The 19100-nt window shown below is 33.1% G+C and overlaps 1 protein-coding gene across 40 annotated transcripts in view; it reads left to right on the top strand.

The window, feature by feature from the left end:
* Window positions 1-19100, top strand: part of RIMS1 (regulating synaptic membrane exocytosis 1) — a 389815-nt gene that overhangs the window by 194122 nt on the left and 176593 nt on the right. For all 40 annotated transcript variants that reach the window (XM_036413979.2, XM_045572599.1, XM_036413996.2 and 37 more), the window contains exon 5: window positions 17603-17943. In XM_036413979.2, the coding sequence (XP_036269872.1) occupies window positions 17603-17943 (341 nt within the window). The remainder of the gene's footprint in view (window positions 1-17602; window positions 17944-19100) is intronic.

The raw sequence follows: 19100 nt of genomic DNA, 5'->3' as shown, positions 1-19100 counted from the left end.
CAGAGAAAATGAGGGTTTTAGAATTTGAGTTGGCACAATTTAGTAAGTACAGATCAACCAAAAATATACTTTTATAATTTACTTTTGAGTATATCAGCATTGTTTAAATGTTTTGCAAAGAAATTTCCAACTTAAGTTATTTCATGGAATTGTATCTATACTTAAAGTTAGTTTTATGTAGTATGGGCAAAGTTCTTTTTTGGTAGAGATTTAAAATATGTGCAGATAAGTTTAGAGATTTTCTAGACATTAAGAAGTTGACAGGATGCAGTTGAAAATCCAGAATGCCTGCCCCAGAACTTGTGACTTTTAAAATAAGATCATGTGATTAATTAATTTTTCCAAGATAAATTCTCATGTTATAAACAGTAGAGACTGTTTTAAAGGAATATTAAATCTCATTTTATTTGTGGACATGTTTTAATTCCTCTGCTTTGCTCTGATTACTTGAATGACATGGATTGTATTTTATTTTATTTTATTTTTGCTGGTTTGCTCAACATTTATCATAATGCTGCAAATACAGTCAGCACTTTATGAACTTTGAATGAATGAATGAAGAAATGAATGGCACTTCCTCTATATCTTTTATTCCTCGATCAAATTTTTTGAAATTCTTATGTTTGAAGCTCTAAAATACAATTTTGCATTTTAGCATATCTTCTTTCTCAGCTATTGTATGGAGTTGTTTCATTGAACCAGGGACATTTGGCTTTAACTTTTCCACGTGGTTCAGATTACATGGTGTTAGAGAGCTATTTGGTCCCCTTTTTTTTTTCTCACACAAGACTCTGGAAGATACATGAATTAAGAATAATAAGGAGGCCTCCCCAAAGCTATTCTGCTTAACCAAATTCACATATGAAGCAACCTCAGTAGTGAATGGTGCATTCATGAAATATGGGAGCAGATAGATTTTAATGTTTGGAGGATTCATTCATTCATGATGTGTAAGCAATCTCCTTTCCATTTCATGAATGTTCAAGGTATGATTAATACACTTCTTGGTTGGTTTTTATTATTAACTGAAATGAATTAATTTACTTCTGTTTATATTTTTATAAGCACATGAGTTTGATTCAAAGTAAAAAACTTATAGGCACTGAGATTTTTTAGTCATACAAAAAATAGATAACATTCTATTGACGAAGCATGGTATTATTAGAAACTGATTTCACTTGTTCTTTCAATTCACTCTTTTATAAGAAGCAGCGTATTTTTAGAAATATATGACCCAAATACATAATGCATTGTATTTCTGCTATCATTTATAAGCAAATTAAAATAGAAAACACCAAGTTGCACTTACAAAGTAATTATATTTGTTACAAACATTTGGGATTGTCCTTTTACAGATTTTTCAGTATTCTATAATACTGCTTCCTCCCACTTTGATTTTTGTTTAATACAATAGAAAGTATTTGAGTAAAAACTATAATATTATAGTCTAATATAGTATTCTTCTGTAGAAAGCTACTGCATGTTTTTTGTGATTTTAAAATGCTATTTGTGTTATTTCTTTTTAATTTTATTTCAGAAAGTTAAAACTGTGTAGTTAATTCTTCTACTTGAGTAGTTGTCTATAGAAAATATATAATCTCCTACTCCTTATTCAACTATGTGGTTATAGTAATTTAATGGAAATAACGTTCTATCAGTTTAGTTGGAATATCATTTATATATTTAACTGCATGTATTAAGATGCTTTTTTATAAACTAGATTTTTTAAATATACATTTTAAAATTTATTTTTAGAGAGAAAGAAAGGGCGAGGGAGAGGGAGAGAGAAACATTAATGTGAAAGTGAGACTTTGATCAGCTGCCTCCTGTATGCCCCCTACCAGGGATTGAACCCACCACCCAGGCATGTGCCCTGGCTGGGAATCAAACCAGCAACCTTTCAGTGCACTGGACATCACCCAACTAACTGAGCCACACCCACCAGGGCTGAACTCAATTTTTTTGTTTGCATTCACAGAAAACATTAAAAATTATATTATTATTTTAAAAATATATTTTATTGATTTCAGAGAGGAAGTGGGAGGGAGAGAGAGATAGAAACTCAATGATGAAAGAGAATCATTGGTTAGTTTTTTTCTCCTCCACTGTGGATTGTGCCCACAATCCAGCCATGACCTACTGGTTCATGGGTCAATGCTCAACCACTTAGCTACACTGGCCAGGCCACAGCTATTCTATGTATACACTACCAAAGCATTGTAAGGGCCCCTCCAGTTTTTAAGTCCATGTCAGTGACCACAGAAACTATTGGAGATTCTATCCCATACTTAGAGCATGGAAATCTTTGATGAAGTAGATGTTCTATGCCTCTGATCCAGCTGTTAGGGAAATGAAATAAAACAAAGTCTCCTCTCAATGCCTTCCTTTATTGTGCACAAATAACCTACCAATGTCATCCCTGGTGGTCAGCACACATCATAGCAAGCGGTCAAACTCCAGACCTGTCTAACTTCTGAGAGGACAATTTGCATATTAGCCTTTTATTATATTATAGGCCATTTACAGATTTACCTGGTACTGAGGGAATTATGAAATACTGTAATACTTCACAGATAACTTTAACTGGTCATAAGAAAAGACCGTCTTTTGGTGATGGTAACAATGACATGAGAATCGGGTCATCTTTGTTTGAATTGCAGCCTTATGTCCTGGGAAAAGGTCACAGCTTCTCTGGACTTAGTTTTTTACTTAAAAAATGGAAGTTATATTATTACCAACTGACTCAGAGATATTGAATAGATAAAAGAGTAAGAAATTACTGGTATTGGAAAACTACACAAGTATAAGTCTTTTAGTTAGTCTTTTTTTTAATTTTAAGTAGAATAAAAAAGAACTCAGTGAGTGTTCAAGCATTAATGCAGTTGGACCCTAATTTGGCTGTTTTTCTCTTAAAATCAATTAAACTATATTTCTCTTACTCGTTGCAAACTGATAAAAATGGATAGTTAATCTCTGTTAGCTTCTACTATCTGAGGTAAAATGGTAACTGCATTCAACCATTGCTTTATGGCTGCATATCCATATAGCCTCAAGAAGCATCCAGGAATTGTAATAAGCAAAATGTGGCCTGAACCTTCATGCTCCTAAACTAGATTGTTACTCATGATTCCTGTTCACATATTTAAATAGAGGACTCTTCTATGGTTCCTCCTTTACATGCATTCTCTTCTGAAAGAATTATTTCAAGAGGAGATCATTTTGAGTCTTGCAAAATAATCAGAATTAAAATTTTTTTTCAACCAGTTGATTTCAATTATTAGCAATTTCTCATATCTTTTTATTATTTGTTTCTCTGTGTGTGCTATTTGTGGTAGCCAAACTCTGTGGCTAGGTGATTAGTTCAGAAACTTTATTATTTAATAAGCATGAATGACATTTACTTTTATGTGGTATACACCATTCTCAACTACTTTCCCCCTAAATTTATTATTTTTCACACCAACTTTATTTTTTTGAGAATAGCATATTTTACTTTATTGATATATTCATTCCTTTGCTGTGAAGTTTGATTATTTTAGGTCAATATTTTATCAATACTACTGCAAGAGTTAAGCATAAATTGTGTGTAACCCACATCCATTTTTTAAGTAAAATATTAAGGTTGAGCCTGATTATAGAAGTAGGTCATAATGATGGATAATCTATTATACTTACAGACATGTGTTTTGAGAATATTGTGCAGTTTGATCCATTAAATTCTCTTACAGTAACATCAACATGATTCTGTTACTGTACATTTTTATCTTACTGCTTTTATTACTTTATTTATTATTTATTCTTCCACAAATAGCACATTGTTTTAAACATATTTTGGGGCACATATCTTTTTTCTAATTAAAAAAAAAATTTGATTAAGGTGTAACATATGTGTCCTTATTCCCTCATTACCCTCCCATCCCCCCCAACTCTTGTCCTCACCCCCCCTGTCGTCTGTGTCCATTGGTTAGGCTTATATGCATGCATACAAGTCCTTTGGTTGATCTCTCCCACCTACTCCCACCCTCCCCTACCTTATCTTATACCATTTATCTTATAATGGCAAAATTGTATCCCACAGACTATTTGGGAAGTTGTATAAAAGGACAAAAGATTGAAATTTTGATATTTCTTGAGGAAAATACCCTAAGGCACTGGAATAGAATATTTATAAGCCCATATTTATAAGTAAAAAACAGATCTGACATTTCTTTTAAAAACAGGGAAATAGACAAGTTTTTTTTTTTTTAAATCACTATAAGGGGATCCCCAAAATATGAAAATTTTCACATTGTTATTTCTAAGAAATTTGATTGTTTAGAAAACATAAAGTTAGAAAGGAGAGGGTGTGCTAAGGAAGAAATAGGAATTGACCAATTTAGTTTCTCAGGCATTGATTCATTACTTACGGTGTTTTTTTTAGTCTGTTGCTTTCTTTTCGTGGTGGAAGACCTACTCCCGGCATCTGTTAATAATACATATTGTGATTAGCAAGAAGTTGTCAGTCTTTTTTCTCAAAAATCAAGGAAGTTAGAATCTTCCTATACTAACTAAAAGACTTATACTTGTGTAGTTTTCCAATACCAGAAATTTCTTACTCTTTTATCTATTCCATATCTCTGAGCAGTTGGTCATTATATTACCTCCATTTTTTAAGTAAAAAACTAAGTCCAGAGAAACTGTGACTTTCTCCCAGGCAGAATGGATATTTTCTCCATGAAGATCAAATAGGAGGAGGATGGCCTAAGGGTGACCAAATTAGCATTAGTGACAGCAGCAATATCAGAATAAGAATTAATTTGCAAAACATATCATTTGAAAATTTAAACAATGGTGGAGGCAGACATTTTTGAAACTGGTGTTTATTGAGCACATAATATTGTTGCAGTCAGTGTTCTCTGCTGTGCACAGGTGTATGTGTTTGTATCATACATCCATGTATTTTATCTCATCATTTAGCCCACTTTATTATTATCTCCATGTGACAGATGAGGAAACTGAGTCACAGCACAATTACTTAAAGATTATGTTTGACTCACTCCATGCTTCACTTGGAGAAGGCTGTTAGGGAAATCCGGGCGACAGATCACTTGAGGGGCTGATGTAAACACAGATTTCTAGACTCCACCCCCAGAAATTTGAATAGATTTGGAATGGGGCCTAGAAACATGCATTTCTAATATTTTTTCAGTGATGCCTTTCCACAGACCACAATTGGAGGAGCACTGATCCTTGTTATATACTATGATATTATATGCTAAATACCAAGTATGGTTTAGTAATATAGTAACGTCCCATTTATCCCAAAATTCAACCTTCTATCAACTTCACGCTCTGAAAAACAGGTAAAGTAGGCAAAATGATGGTGTGAAATTTCATAAATAATGTAGCCATCTACAGACAATTAAACCTATACTATTAATTTATAAAAGAGCCTCATGTGCTCTTAGTTTATTCATAGCTCATAACTGGATTTTATTAATAACCTTCAAGTTTATAAAATTGAATTATTATAGAAGAGAAAAAAAAACCTACTGCAGTTTAGCAGGTCCCTTGCGAGAAGTATCTGATATTTTCAGAAAATAGTCAAACTAGCAAAACAGACAAAAATAATTTTAAAAATAGCCAAAACAGGTTTGGCTCGGTGGATAGAGCCTAGGCCTGCAGACTGAAAGGTCCCAGGTTCGATTCCAGTCAAGGGCATGTACCTTGGTTGCAGGCACATCCCCTGTGGGGGGTGTGCAGGAGACAGCTGATTGATGTTTCTCTCTCATCAATGTTTCTAACTCTCTATCTCTCTCTCTTCCTCTCTGTAAAAAATCATAAAATATATTTAAAAAATAAATTTAAAAACATAGGAGGATGGACCTATGATGTGCACAGTCCAGCTTGGTTGTGCATCTCAGTTGGACTTGAGTATTTTCCATTCTCACTGGCACAAACACATATATCTGCTTCTACAGTGATGCCTCTAGGAGGGAACAAAACATGAATGTAGAATCAAACAGAGTGGTTTCATATCCAAGCTTCTCTACTTCCTGACTGTGGATGACATTCAGCTTTCTACAGCTACGTTTTCTCATCTGTGAAGCAGTCATGGCAGTGCCTCCCTAGGTGGAGTAAATAAAACAGGGAGGCGAGTTCCCTAGCAGGATACCAAGTATCATAGAGGTACAAACTTCTCCTCTGCTACCCTCCAAGGGCCTGGAAGATAGAGGGGATTGGGTAGGTAGTCATTACCTGCATAGCTTCAGGTTGGCTATTTCAGCTGTGCCTCAGTTTTCCCATTTGCAAAGTGGAGTTAGTAAATCCTTTTTTCTGGAGTAGTGTAAGAATTATCAATAGTATGTATAAAGTGTTTGGTATATATTAGGCCTTCTATAAATGATAAATGTGATGATTATATTGATCAACCTACCAATTGCAAGTGTAAATATTTTGGAAATATTTGTATCTTACATGACAAAAAATTAAAGTGAAACTAACAAAACAAAACAAATCCTGAAGGTCAATATAATTTATTCATTATGATTCTGGTTGTTTATAATTGCATTTTATATATGTTTAAACTTTACCTTCACACAGAAAAACATATATACTTTAATATTTTGAATTTTTATTGTGATAATTTATGAATATGTTTGTATACCTGAATATATCCATAAATGTATACATATATATTTCAATCTGTCCCACATTCTCAGTATTGCACATAGTTTTCTATTATTACTCTTAGAGCATTAACTTACCTAGATTGGTTTTGGGTTGGGAATTTGAGATCTTAAAATTTAATCTTGATATTATTATCCAGAAAAATATAGTTAAGAGACTTAGCTTAAGAGTGTAACAGAATTAAAGTCTGGCTTTTCTGCTCAGGAGTTTTGTGACTTATGATAATCTACTTACCCATATTAGACTCAATTCCTCATTCATAAAGTTATATAATATTTTCTACTATGGGTGTTTTTGGGATGACTACTAACATATATACCATGCATAACATGATATACATTATAAATTTCTAGTAAATAATATTGCTATCTACTTATTTTGTGTTTCATTACACATTATTTTGTAGTGATAATAATAAAATTGGATCACTTACACTTCAGTAATTTTGTTCTAAAAAAAACAAAAAACTAACATCGTCCTTAGTCTCAAAGACAACACACTTAATGGGTAGATAAATTAATAAGGGTCCAAAACGTTGTGGATATTTTGTGTAAGTTAAAAAAGGAGAAAGAAAGGGACTGAATAACTCAACTTGGGGAGATCAAGAAAGGCTTTGAAGAACATTACATTTGGTCTCAGTTTATTTCGTTGAAGTAAAAAATTTTTGTTAAAATTGTAATAATGAATATATAATGCAAAAGAGTGGATAAAAATAGGAAACAGAACACACATACAAACAATACCCCAGCTACCTAAATTTTCTTTAAATAAGAGAAAAATTAAAATACAACCAAATTCAGAACAGAGCTAGCAAGTAAGTAGAGGTATGATTAGCTGACCATAACTTTTTAGACTCTTCAAAGATAGAAAGCCCCAAAAACTTAATGAAAAAAAGCAAAAATATGCTAGTCCAAAACACAGCAATAAAAATTACTACCAAAATAAAAGCTAGAGAGTAAAGTATTATGTTTAGTGAGAGCCAATATAAATATAAAAGGGGGAAACTATCAATGCAATTAGTCAAGAAAATCATTCATAACGTCAAGGACATTTGAGTTCACCTCACCTCTCAGCTCTACCCCTACACATATACACCTAAGAATAAAAGGCAGTAGCCTAGGTGACTAAGTCCCAGGCTAACACTCGAACAACTGAGGACTAGCGGACTGAAGTCAAAGAAAATTAAATTACCTATTTGAGAAAGGTGCTTAGTATAGGAATAAGGAGGGAGGAATAATTCCTTAGGGTGGTGATGTTCCTTTTCCTTTCTCAGACTGGTAGAAAAAACTTGATAATTTACCCAACGGATGTGCAGGTTTTACATGTCTTATATTCTGTGGTAAATATGAATTCCAGTATTGCCAATGATATTTTGATAGACTATTTTGTACATTCTCCGTGAATAGATAATTTCTCACTAGTGTTTTCACTCTTACAGAGTTTAACAAACTATTTGAGACAGTTGTAAAGTTAACCCTTGAATAACACAGTTATGAAATTTGGATTGAGCTTCACTGAGAAGTGATATTGTCTAAGGATCTCTGCTGGGAATAATATAAATAAAATGCTAGCCCCTCCCCAGCACCAATGATATAGAGCAGGTGAGCTGTGCTTGGAGGCAATCAACATGCTGTTAATAGAGAATAGCTCCAAAAGGGCTTTCTGTGCTATTAATTTTCATAATTCCTTCTGCCCAAAAAGGTTTAAATATACTTCCAAGTTATGAGTATTTAAGTCATTGATTAGTAGGTATTATAAATCATTATTGTTACACTTAATAAATTAGAGGCTATATTTTGAGGCAAAATATCATTAAAAGATTATATTTTCCAAAGAATGATAGTGTCAAATAGTGGCCAGTATGCTTAGTATTAAAAAAGTAAATAAATATATAAATAAATATATAAATAAATAGATAAATAAAAAAAAACCCTTCAAACAAAGGGGAATTAAGAAAGTCCTACTTAATTATTTGTCACATGTTGACATTTTATAAAGTTACTTAACCTTTACCATGCAATTTGCATAACCCATGGGAGAGTATATACTGGCATTGTAAAATTTTAGCTAGGCATTTAAGGATAGTGAAAAATATTCCTTGGTGTTATATTTTAAATATATGTTTTTCAGAATTCAATGTGCTTAGTAGAGCAGTGTTGGCTTAAATGAGGCTGATGATAAACAGCTAAAGCACCAGACTTGGATTAAAGTGGTCTGTTCTAAGCTCAATCAAACTGTTAATCAAATGTGTCATTGGGGGCCAGTGACTTGAATGCAGTTTCTTTTCCTGGGGTATGATGGCTTTTGAATGAGGTGGCCTATAAAATTCTTTCAAGTTCTAACATTCTGGTAATAAAAATATTTATTATTTGCATTCTTTTGACAAAAAATATTTCATATCATGCTTTCAAATCAATTATGAAATTCTGCATTTGCCTTAGTGGGTCTTAAATTGTTTTGCCTTAGAAGAAATCCCTATTTTAATATTTGTAAACTGAGTATGTGAGGGCAAATTAATATAGCCTCCCTCTAAATATCAAGCACTTAAATATCAATTGTAACCACTTTACACAAATTATCTCTTTTCAGAGAAAAAAAAAGTAGCAAGTTAAGTATCATTGTCCTCCATTTGCAGAGGAGAAAATTTAAGCCTAGAAAGGTAAATTTACTGACTTACTGTATTTCACAAAGCAGTAAGCCAGATATGCCTAATAATCAGTGTGTTGTTTTTAACACATTAGATAGTAAATTCCTCATCTATAATATGACATCTTTCCATTTCCTGGCAAAAGTAGATAACCATTTATATGTATTTTTAAAAATCCATCAGAACTTATTTCCAGATCATATACACTAATAAGAAAAATACTGTTTTTTTTATGAGTGACTGCAGACTTTTTTTTTTTTTTTAGTATGAAATTTGTGCCAAATAACATTTTTTTCCAATATATATATATACAGAAATGCGGTAACTCCAGCTTAAAATTAAGCAGGAACCATCTTGCAGTGACAGGTGTTTCTGCTATGTTATGATATCATTTCCAAGGTAACTAAACAGAGAAACAGAAAGGAAGGATTATGTTAGCAGGTGTGAAATAAACAGCAGGAGAACACTTTACAAAAACTTTATAAAACCTTGAAAATTGATGACAATTCTGGTAAATATTGCCACCAGCAATAATACATATGGAGTTAGGGAGGGGAGGGGGATGAAGTGCATAGTGAAAACTGGGCCAATGTTAATTTATTAGAAATAGGAGACCTTATTCTAAAAGCTTTCTCCATGATACAGTTTTTATTAAGCAAGTTATTTTTTCAAGTATTTTGATGGCTATAATTATGTTAGCTGTCATATATTGGTTTGTAGTGGCTGAACTCATGGACACATTACAGTGTTAATAGTGATTGTGTTTCTATGTTTTCCTTTTCTTATTAAATAAAAGATGTTTCGGTTTCTTTCTAGCATATACACTCATGACATGCTTTTGAATATAATGTTTACCTCAAAACTAGGAGTAGAAAGATATATGATTTCTTTTTAGGTATCTGTTTGGCAATGGTTTCTTGGAGGAAGAGAGGCATTTTAGAAAACTGGGATATGGAGTTAGTCCTGTTTCAATAAATAAGGTATTTCAAAACAGAAAGTTATTTACGTTCATAGTTTTGCAGATTATTAGTTCTAATTGCTTCATGGGATCAAAAGCAAAGCACTCCTTGACAAAGTGTCAGCCAATTGGCTCTGGTGGCCAATTTCTGAGAGAAGGAAAACTTTATGGAGACAAGAGGCTGCCAACAATGGAGTATGTATTATCTTCTTCAAATAAATACTCAGAAATGAAATTGCTGGATTATATGACAATTCTATTTTTAGTTTTTTGAGGAACATTCATATCTTATTCTAGAGTCACTGCAACAATTTACATTCGCACTAACAATGCACAAGGGTCCCTTTTCTCCATATCTTTGCCAAAACTTATTTCTTCTTCTTCTTCTTCTTCTTTTTAAATATATATTTTATTGATTTTGTACAGAGAGGAAGGGAGAGAGATAGAGAGTCAGAAATATCGATGAGAGAGAGTCATCGATCAGCTGCCTCTTGCACATCCCCTACTGGGGATATGCCCGCAACCAAGGTACATGCCCTTGACCGGAATCGAACCCGGGTCCCTTCAGTCCCCAAGCCGATGCTCTATCCATTGAGCCAAACCGGTTTTGGCTATTTCTTCTTTTTGTTTGGAATTTCCCTGATAATTAGTGATTGAGCATCATTTCATCTACCTGTTGACCATCTGTATGCCTTTTTTGGAAAAATGTCTCTCAAGATCATCTGCCAATTTTTTAATCAGATTTTTAAAATTATATTAGTTCTTTATATGTTTTGGATATTAACCCTTAACAGATATATGAGTGCACATATTTTTTTTTTTTCATTCAGAGGTTGCCTTTCATTTTGTTGATGATTTCCTTTGCTGTGTAAAGCTTTTTAGTTTATAGCCCCAAAATTTGTTAATTTTGTTTCTATTTTCTTTGCTTTTGTTGTCAGATTAAAAATAAATCATCACTATGATTGCTGGCAAGAAACTGCCTTTGTTTTTTCTAAGACTTTTATGGCTTCAGGTTTTATATTAAGTAGTTAATCCATGTTGAGTAATTTTTTGTTTGGCGTAAGATGGTGGCCCATTTCCATTATTTTGCATTTGTCTGTCCAGTTTTTTCTCCATTTATTGAAGAGATTGTCCTTTTCCCATTGCATATTCTTGGTTCCTTTGTTGTATATTAATGGGATGTATATAGGCTTAGTTATTTCTGGGCTCTCCATTCTGTTCAATTGATCTATGTGTCAGTTTTTATGTCAATAACATACTATTTTGATTATACAGCTTAATAATACAGTTTGAAATCTGAGAGTAATACCTCCAATCTTGTTTTTCTTGTTTTTCTTCTCAATATCACTTTAACTATTTGAGGTCTTTTTTTTTTAATTTCATACAAATTTAAAAATTGTTCTATTTTTCTGAAAATGTCATTGGAATTTAAATAGGGATTGAATCTGAGATTGCTTTGAGTAATATGGGCATTTTACCAATATTAGTTTTTCTAATCCAGGAGCACAATATATCTATTTATTAATATTTTTATCTTTTTCAATGTTTTTTCATTGAAAACTAAAGTTTTCAGTATACACAGCTGTTCACCTCCTAGGTTAAATTTATTACTAGGTATTTTATTCTTTTTGATGCAATTATAAATGGAATTGTTTTTTAATTTCTCTCTTATAGTTTGTTATTATAGTATAAGCGACACATTTTTATATGTTAATTTTGAATGCTGCATCTTCACCAAATTTGTTTATTCTAACAATTTTGGTGGAATCTTTAGGGATTTCTATATATTATATCATCCCATTTGTGACATTTTTACTCCTTCCTTTCCAATTTGCATGCTTTTTTATTTTTTTCTTGTCTAATTGCTTTGACTAGAATTTCTAATACTTTATTGAATAAAAATGGCAATAGTGGTGGGCATCCTTTTCAATATTAAGTATGATATTAGCTGTGGGCTTGTCATATATGGTTTTTATTATGTTTAGGTAAATTTACTCTATTCCCACCTTGTTGGGAGTTTAGTCATAAATGGATGTTAAATTTTGTCAAATGTTTTTCTGCATATAAAGGGATGATCAGATGATTTTTATCCATCATTTTGTTAATGTGGTATATCACACTGACTGATTTGTGGATGTTGAATCATCCTTGTATACCTGGAGTAAATCTCATTTGATCATTGTGCATAATCATTTTAATGTATTATTGAATATGGTTTTCTAATATTTTGTTGAAAATTTTCATACTCATGTTCATCAGAGATATTGGCTTACAAATCTTATTATTATTATTTTGTGTGTGTGTGTGGATTCTTGTCTGGTTTTGGTATCAAGGTAATGCTGCCCTCTGAAGATGAATTTGGAAGTGTTTTATCCTCTTCTACTCTCTGAAAGAGTTTGAGTATTGATATTAAATCTTCTTTGGATATTTGGTACAATTTACCGGTGAAGCCATCTGGTTGGAAGATTTTGATTATTGATTCAATTTGTTCAGTCTGTTCAGGTTTTCTATTTCTTCATGATTCAGTCTTGGAGAGTTGTATTTTTCTAATAATTTATTAATTTCTACTATGGCATCAGTTTTTCTTATTCATAACCAGAGGCCCAATGCACAAAAATTCATGCCAGAGTAGGCCTTTCTTCTCCCAGCTGTTGGCTGGACCCGGGCTTCCCTCCTCCGGCTGCTGGCAGGCACCTGGGACCTGGGTGCTTTCTTCTGACCCCGGCATCATCCAGAAGGACATCCCGTCTAACTAGCCTATTACCCTTTTATTATTATAGATTGGTTATAAGAGGGACATAGGGTTTTTATTTTATTTCCTTTGAACAGGGTTCCTTGTATAATGAGTCTAATTTTAGGGGGCTGCTTACTTGATAAAATGAGTTCAGAAGTTGAAATAGTTTCTCTTATTCTCTCTCTCTCTCTCTCTCTCTCTCTCTCTCTCTCTCTCTCTCTCTCTCTCTCTCTCTCTCTCTCTCCTGTTTTTAAAAATGTAAGATTTGTATCATTTACTCCTTAAATATATTTAAAATAATTTTCCAGTGAAGATAGCTGGCTCTAGAATTTTCATTGTAAGTTGTTTTAAAATTATGAATTCAACTTCTTTTGTCTTTTAACTATGAATTAAACTTCTTTACTAGTTTAAGGCTATTTGGATTTTCTATTTCTTTTTGAGCCAGTTGTGGTAATTTGAAATTTTGAAAGTTAAAATTACTATAACTGACACAAAATGGTAGTGTAAATTTTTTTTAAAAATAAAGTACTGTATTAAACAAGTCAGTTTTAAAATTTAAGTGTAAAATATAGAATGGAAATTTAAACACAGGTTATCTTTTTTAAAATCTTCATGAGTATATATATATATATAAATGTAATAATATTAAATACCTTGGATGAATTCTTATAAGCAAGAAATTTTAATGTAAGAATTATGCACTTCTGTGTCATAATTCGCCTCAATAGTACCATCCAAGTAAATCTAAGGCACATTTTTTTCTGTTCTGTGTTCCTGGTTCTATAAGCATTTCATGTGAAAGCAAGTGTAAAGTATTTCTTCTATATGAATGACACTTTCTGTCAAATTCTCAATTTTATCCATGGAATTTGTATTCAATCTCATCCTTCCCTTCCCTTCCCTTCCCTTCCCCGCCCCCACCCCCGCCGCCACCCCCCCTTTCCCCTCTTTCTCTCTCCACATGTTAGGGGATGTTGTAATTTTTATTTCTCTGGATAAAATATTTCTATGGGTTTTATAAAATGATGAAATGTATTACTTATGGTTTCATTATGTGGGAAGATAGAATTTAAAATGCTGTTACATCAAAAGGACCGAATAAATTTTTCAAATATTCTTCATATTTCTGATGTATGACATGGACTTTCAGAATCCATGTTGCTTCAAAATTACACTTCATTTGATTTGTATTTATTTGTTTGTTTAACATTTGTAAATTATTAAGCTGTTATTACACAGACCTGCTTTAGTTTGGATTAGTATGGAACATATCCCAGTATGCTCATTCAAGGTACCCTGCATAGTGCAATCTCTAAAAGGTAGGTGCATGTGTGTGTGTGTGTGTGTGTGTGTGTGAAATAAGTAGCATTTTTAGTAGAACCAATTTTCTTATGCTCTTTTTAGAAAATTAGTTAAGAAAGGTTTCCCCTCCCACTTTGTGGTTATCTATTATACATAGTTCCAGACAAGCAAAATGATACTTAATACTATATTCAAAAAGAGAATCTTTAAACATGCATAAACTGTATTGCTTCTTAATAACTATTTGGCTCATTTTTATACATGTCTGTAATTTTTGATATGAAATATGTTAAAAAGTCAGAGAAAAATATTATATTACATTTTCTTTATTACTCATATAAGCAATTTCTTTTTCTTTGTAAACATTGTGGCAGGAGTAATTTATATAACTAATAACTGAGATTGGGGATGGTACTTTAATTAAATATTTTGACTTTTTTATAGTTAATTTTGCTTTCAAATTAGAGGAAAGATTAACCACACTTACAACCAGTTTTGAAATATAAATGTAAAAATGTTGTGGTGTGCAAGTAAATAAGATATAGGAAAATATTTTGAATTAAACTGTATATTCCAAATTAGACTAAACACCACAAACATAAGTGATTAAATAATATTTAAAAAATATTAAACCAGCTGCTTCTACTTACCCCCTAACTATAACCTATTAAGTAAATTTAAAGTGATGTTAAGTGAATTGTTAAATTTAACTGTAATTACTAGTAACTATATTTTATTTGCTTTTCTTGATACTGTAGCAATTCTGTACATAGTCAAAATTCAGAACTTTCCCAAATCTGGCAATTACGTTTACTGGCCCATTTTTATAACACTTAAAATGTGAAGCAATCAAAATAAGAATTTTTTTAGAAAACATAAAGATGTACAATGAAGTGAACAGTCTCTTTTGCTCTTCTTTTAATCAATATCATCATGACCATTTTAACTCCACTTTGAAATTCTTGTATTAATTATAATTTTTATTGTTTTTCTGTATGGTTTTAAAGAAAATTTGTAGACTTACCCTAAGTGTGCTTTAATATTTTTGTAGAAAAGGGCTTAATTTAGGTTCTGAATAATATTTTGCTTATAATTAGTGTAATAAATACAAACTTATTGTCTACTTGATTGATATAAAATAGTCAGGGTGTCATAACCACCTCCTTTACTACAGCAGGTCCTCCAATAATGTCATTTCTTCAGTGTTGTTTCCTCACAACATTGATGAGATGCCACAGGAACTTAACTCTTGTGTATATCAATTAGCCTGTGGTAAGTTTGGTTGTTCTGTTGTTTCACCTAAAGTTGTAGAACCTATCAAGGACATTAAGTGAGGACTTACTGCACATGGATTGTGGTGTCAGACATGCTCACCACTTTTTCGTCAGTTAAGAGGCAACTGATGAGGAAGCACAGCCCCTGTCTCCATCTGGGGTGTAGGCGGCAGCAAATAGATGTCACTCGCGTGGAAGTCATGGCGCTGGGACATTGCCCTTCGATGTAATCTTTTGATATGTCCATGTGTAACCCATGAAGACTTCTGAGGGACCTTATTTATGTCAGAAGGAGATTGTGGTACACTGGGTATAATAGAGTCTTATTAAGAAATTGAAGACGCATTCCACAAATCTTCTATTTTGATAAAGGCTTATGCAATGCCTTGTTCATCTTGTTTAACATCTTAGAATGGGAATTCTGTGGTATCAATTATAAGACAAGATGTAGATATTAGAGGCCCAATGCACGAAATGCAGGCAAGGGGCTTGCCTCGGCCTTCACAGCCCCTGCTTCATCCGGAAGGTCGTCTGGGAGCATGTCCTGTCTAATTAGCATATTATGCTTTTATTATACCGGTAGATCATGCCTGCCTAATTACTTTTGTGAAGCTAATTAATTTTATGATCTGAGGGAATGTAGAGGAATGAATTAAGCTTTAACAATCTTAAATATTCTTGCAAATATCTGTCATAGTTCTCCCCAGACATATTAGTTTATTGGAGTTCCCTCATTTAGAAAAGGCAGCAGTTTTTAACAGTTTATCTGCAACATTTTATATGTGAAAAATATATATTATCTTTTCTCACTCTTTTTCTTATGTTCACTTTAGCTTTTGTCAAATTTTATGGATGCAGTTACAATTTTCCTATCTTTCTGAATATTTCAGTTGTACATTTCCTTCTTTCTGCCAAATAAACAAAGCTGCTGCTTCTCCTCATTGTTTCTCATGTAAATGTACCTAGGATATTTTCATCCTTATGTGATATTTTTGAGTAATTGTTGACTGAATTTACATTTGTGAAAATGAGGGCCTAGAGTTTAGTAATCAGGTTTTGCATGGGGCAGTACTGTTTCTGAAATACAAATGAAAATGAAAAGTGCGTCTAAAGGAAATTGGCTGAGACAGCACGGTGAAGTCACCACAAAGAAGCAGAGGTATTGAAGAGAAGGCTCATAGGGCTGCAGGCACCAATCTCAGCTCTGTGTCTGCTGGTGTCACTGTTATTGTTTATTATTTTGATTATCATCATTGTCCTCATTATTACATTCATTTTAAATGTCAGAGCAGATATATAGATTTATTTCAAGTGGTCATACATCTTATAATTTATCAGTGGGTATGTTTCTAAATGACTGTCGCAAAAATAGCTCTCCTTGTGGAAACTATATCAGAGTTGTCACATATGAATAAACCCAGCCCCAGATGTATTGATTTAGTAAATATGGATGTAGAAAAATGATACTTAATCGCATAAAGTAAACTGGAGGTTAGTCTACTACTAATGAATTAGGGAAAACACACAGCTTGAACTTTTTTTGTGCCTACTTTTATTATTTATTTTCCACAGAAATATATTTTAATATTGGCTTTAATAATGTATGATTTTGGAGAAACTGGATACCTTCTAAACCCTTTGAGACACTAAAGTTTATGTACATAAATATTAATTCTATAGCTCCTTATAATGTTTTTCTAATCAATCAGCTCCCCTTTTAAAACATTTTAGTAATATATTTTAAACAAAACTGCAGGGTTAGTCATATAAAATGTGATGGATACACGGTAAAAGGAAACTCAGAATCTTAGGATTCGAATGGCAAAGAAAAGGTTACCCAGAGGCACTGTCATTTCATATACTTTGACTTGTACAAGGATCTTTTACACAAGAAATTTATAAGGATAAATATGAAGTTTACAAAATTTTCCCCCCCTTAAAAGATGTTTTAGTTTGATGAAGATAAATTATTTCTAAATGGCATAGAAATTTTATACTGTTCTCTTTTCTTCAAATAGGTTATGTGGGTATGCAATTTATGTCGAAAGCAACAAGAAATCTTAACCAAGTCTGGGGCCTGGTTCTTTGGAAGTGGCCCTCAGCAGCCCAGTCAGGATGGAACCCTGAGTGACACGGCTACAGGTGCTGGCTCTGAGGTGCCCAGAGAAAAGAAAGTGCGGCTCCAGGAGCGATCCCGGTCTCAGACCCCCCTAAGCACCGCAGCTGCCTCCACCCAGGACACCGCTCCTCCCAGTGCACAACCAGACAGGAGCAAGGGGGCTGAGCCCTCCCAGCAAGCCATGGGGCCAGAACAGAAGCAGGCTGCATCCAGGTCTAGAAGTGAACCTCCAAGAGAGAGGTAATAGTTCCTTAACCCTGTAGGCAAAAGGCAAGGTCTTGTATTGACAACTCATTTTCAAGAATGTAATGGTCTTAAGAAAACATGTTTGGACGCTAACATAGAATGTAACAGGCCTGAAGAGTTATGTTTATCTTTAGAATGTTTATTTTATACTGAGCTCTGAAAATTGACTAGGAATTAACCAGGTGAAGAGTGGGATTGGTGTTCCAGGTATATGCAAGAGCATGTGGCCTAAAGGAAAATGACCATAGAGGGACAAATGCCCTTTTGAATATACCAGTGGTCGGCAAACTCATTAGTCAACAGAGCCAAATATCAACAGTACAACGATTGAAATTTCTTTGAGAGCCAAATTTTTTAAACTTAAACTTCTTCTAATGCCACTTCTTCAAAGTAGACTCACCCAGGCCGTGGTATTTTGTGGAAGAGCCACACTCAAGGGCCAAAGAGCTGCATGTGGTAGTTTGCTAACCACGGGATTATACCAATCACTCACTGATTGTATAAATACTTAAGAAAACAGTAAGGACATTGAGAGTGTAGAAGCAAAAGAGAGACAGGTAACAATTTTAGGGAGAGAAGCAAGACTAAAAGAATGGCAGTGTTTTAAATTATTGAAGAATCCTTGATCATATCTTATACACTCATCAGGAGTTAGTGGAAATGGAACAAGTAAAGGTAGAGGTGAGAAAAACAATCATAAGCAAAGAATCATAGACTGGAGAACTCCTTCCATTTTCATAATACTCTATCCTTCCATAGAGCATTTTCACAGATGATATCTCCTTTCAGCCTCATAGGAACCCTGGAAGGTAAGCATTCTCTATCAGAGTTTCAGGAAAATAAAATTAACACTATATAAACTTCTAACCAGATCAACTATGCCTTAATGAGCTACTGTTTGCAGTGAAATCATAATGCTCTTATGAAAACTATATTTTATAATGATTAATATGTATTCTATTAGTGCCCCTACAATTCACCCTTGTGGACTAATGTAATCTGAAACAGAATTTTCCATGTTTCCATTTTGCCTTCCTATGCCATAAGAAACTTTCCCCCTTTCTTTTCACCGTCACCAGCCCTTCCTCAAACTAACCCATATCTTAGCAATTACTATTTTGGTAACCTACAATAGAAATCGCCCTACTTTT

The sequence above is a fragment of the Pipistrellus kuhlii genome, unplaced genomic scaffold (genome assembly GCF_014108245.1).
Source record: "Pipistrellus kuhlii isolate mPipKuh1 unplaced genomic scaffold, mPipKuh1.p scaffold_m20_p_5, whole genome shotgun sequence".
NCBI classification, from domain to species: domain Eukaryota; kingdom Metazoa; phylum Chordata; class Mammalia; order Chiroptera; family Vespertilionidae; genus Pipistrellus; species Pipistrellus kuhlii.
This window is presented reverse-complemented; position numbering and strand designations above follow the sequence as displayed.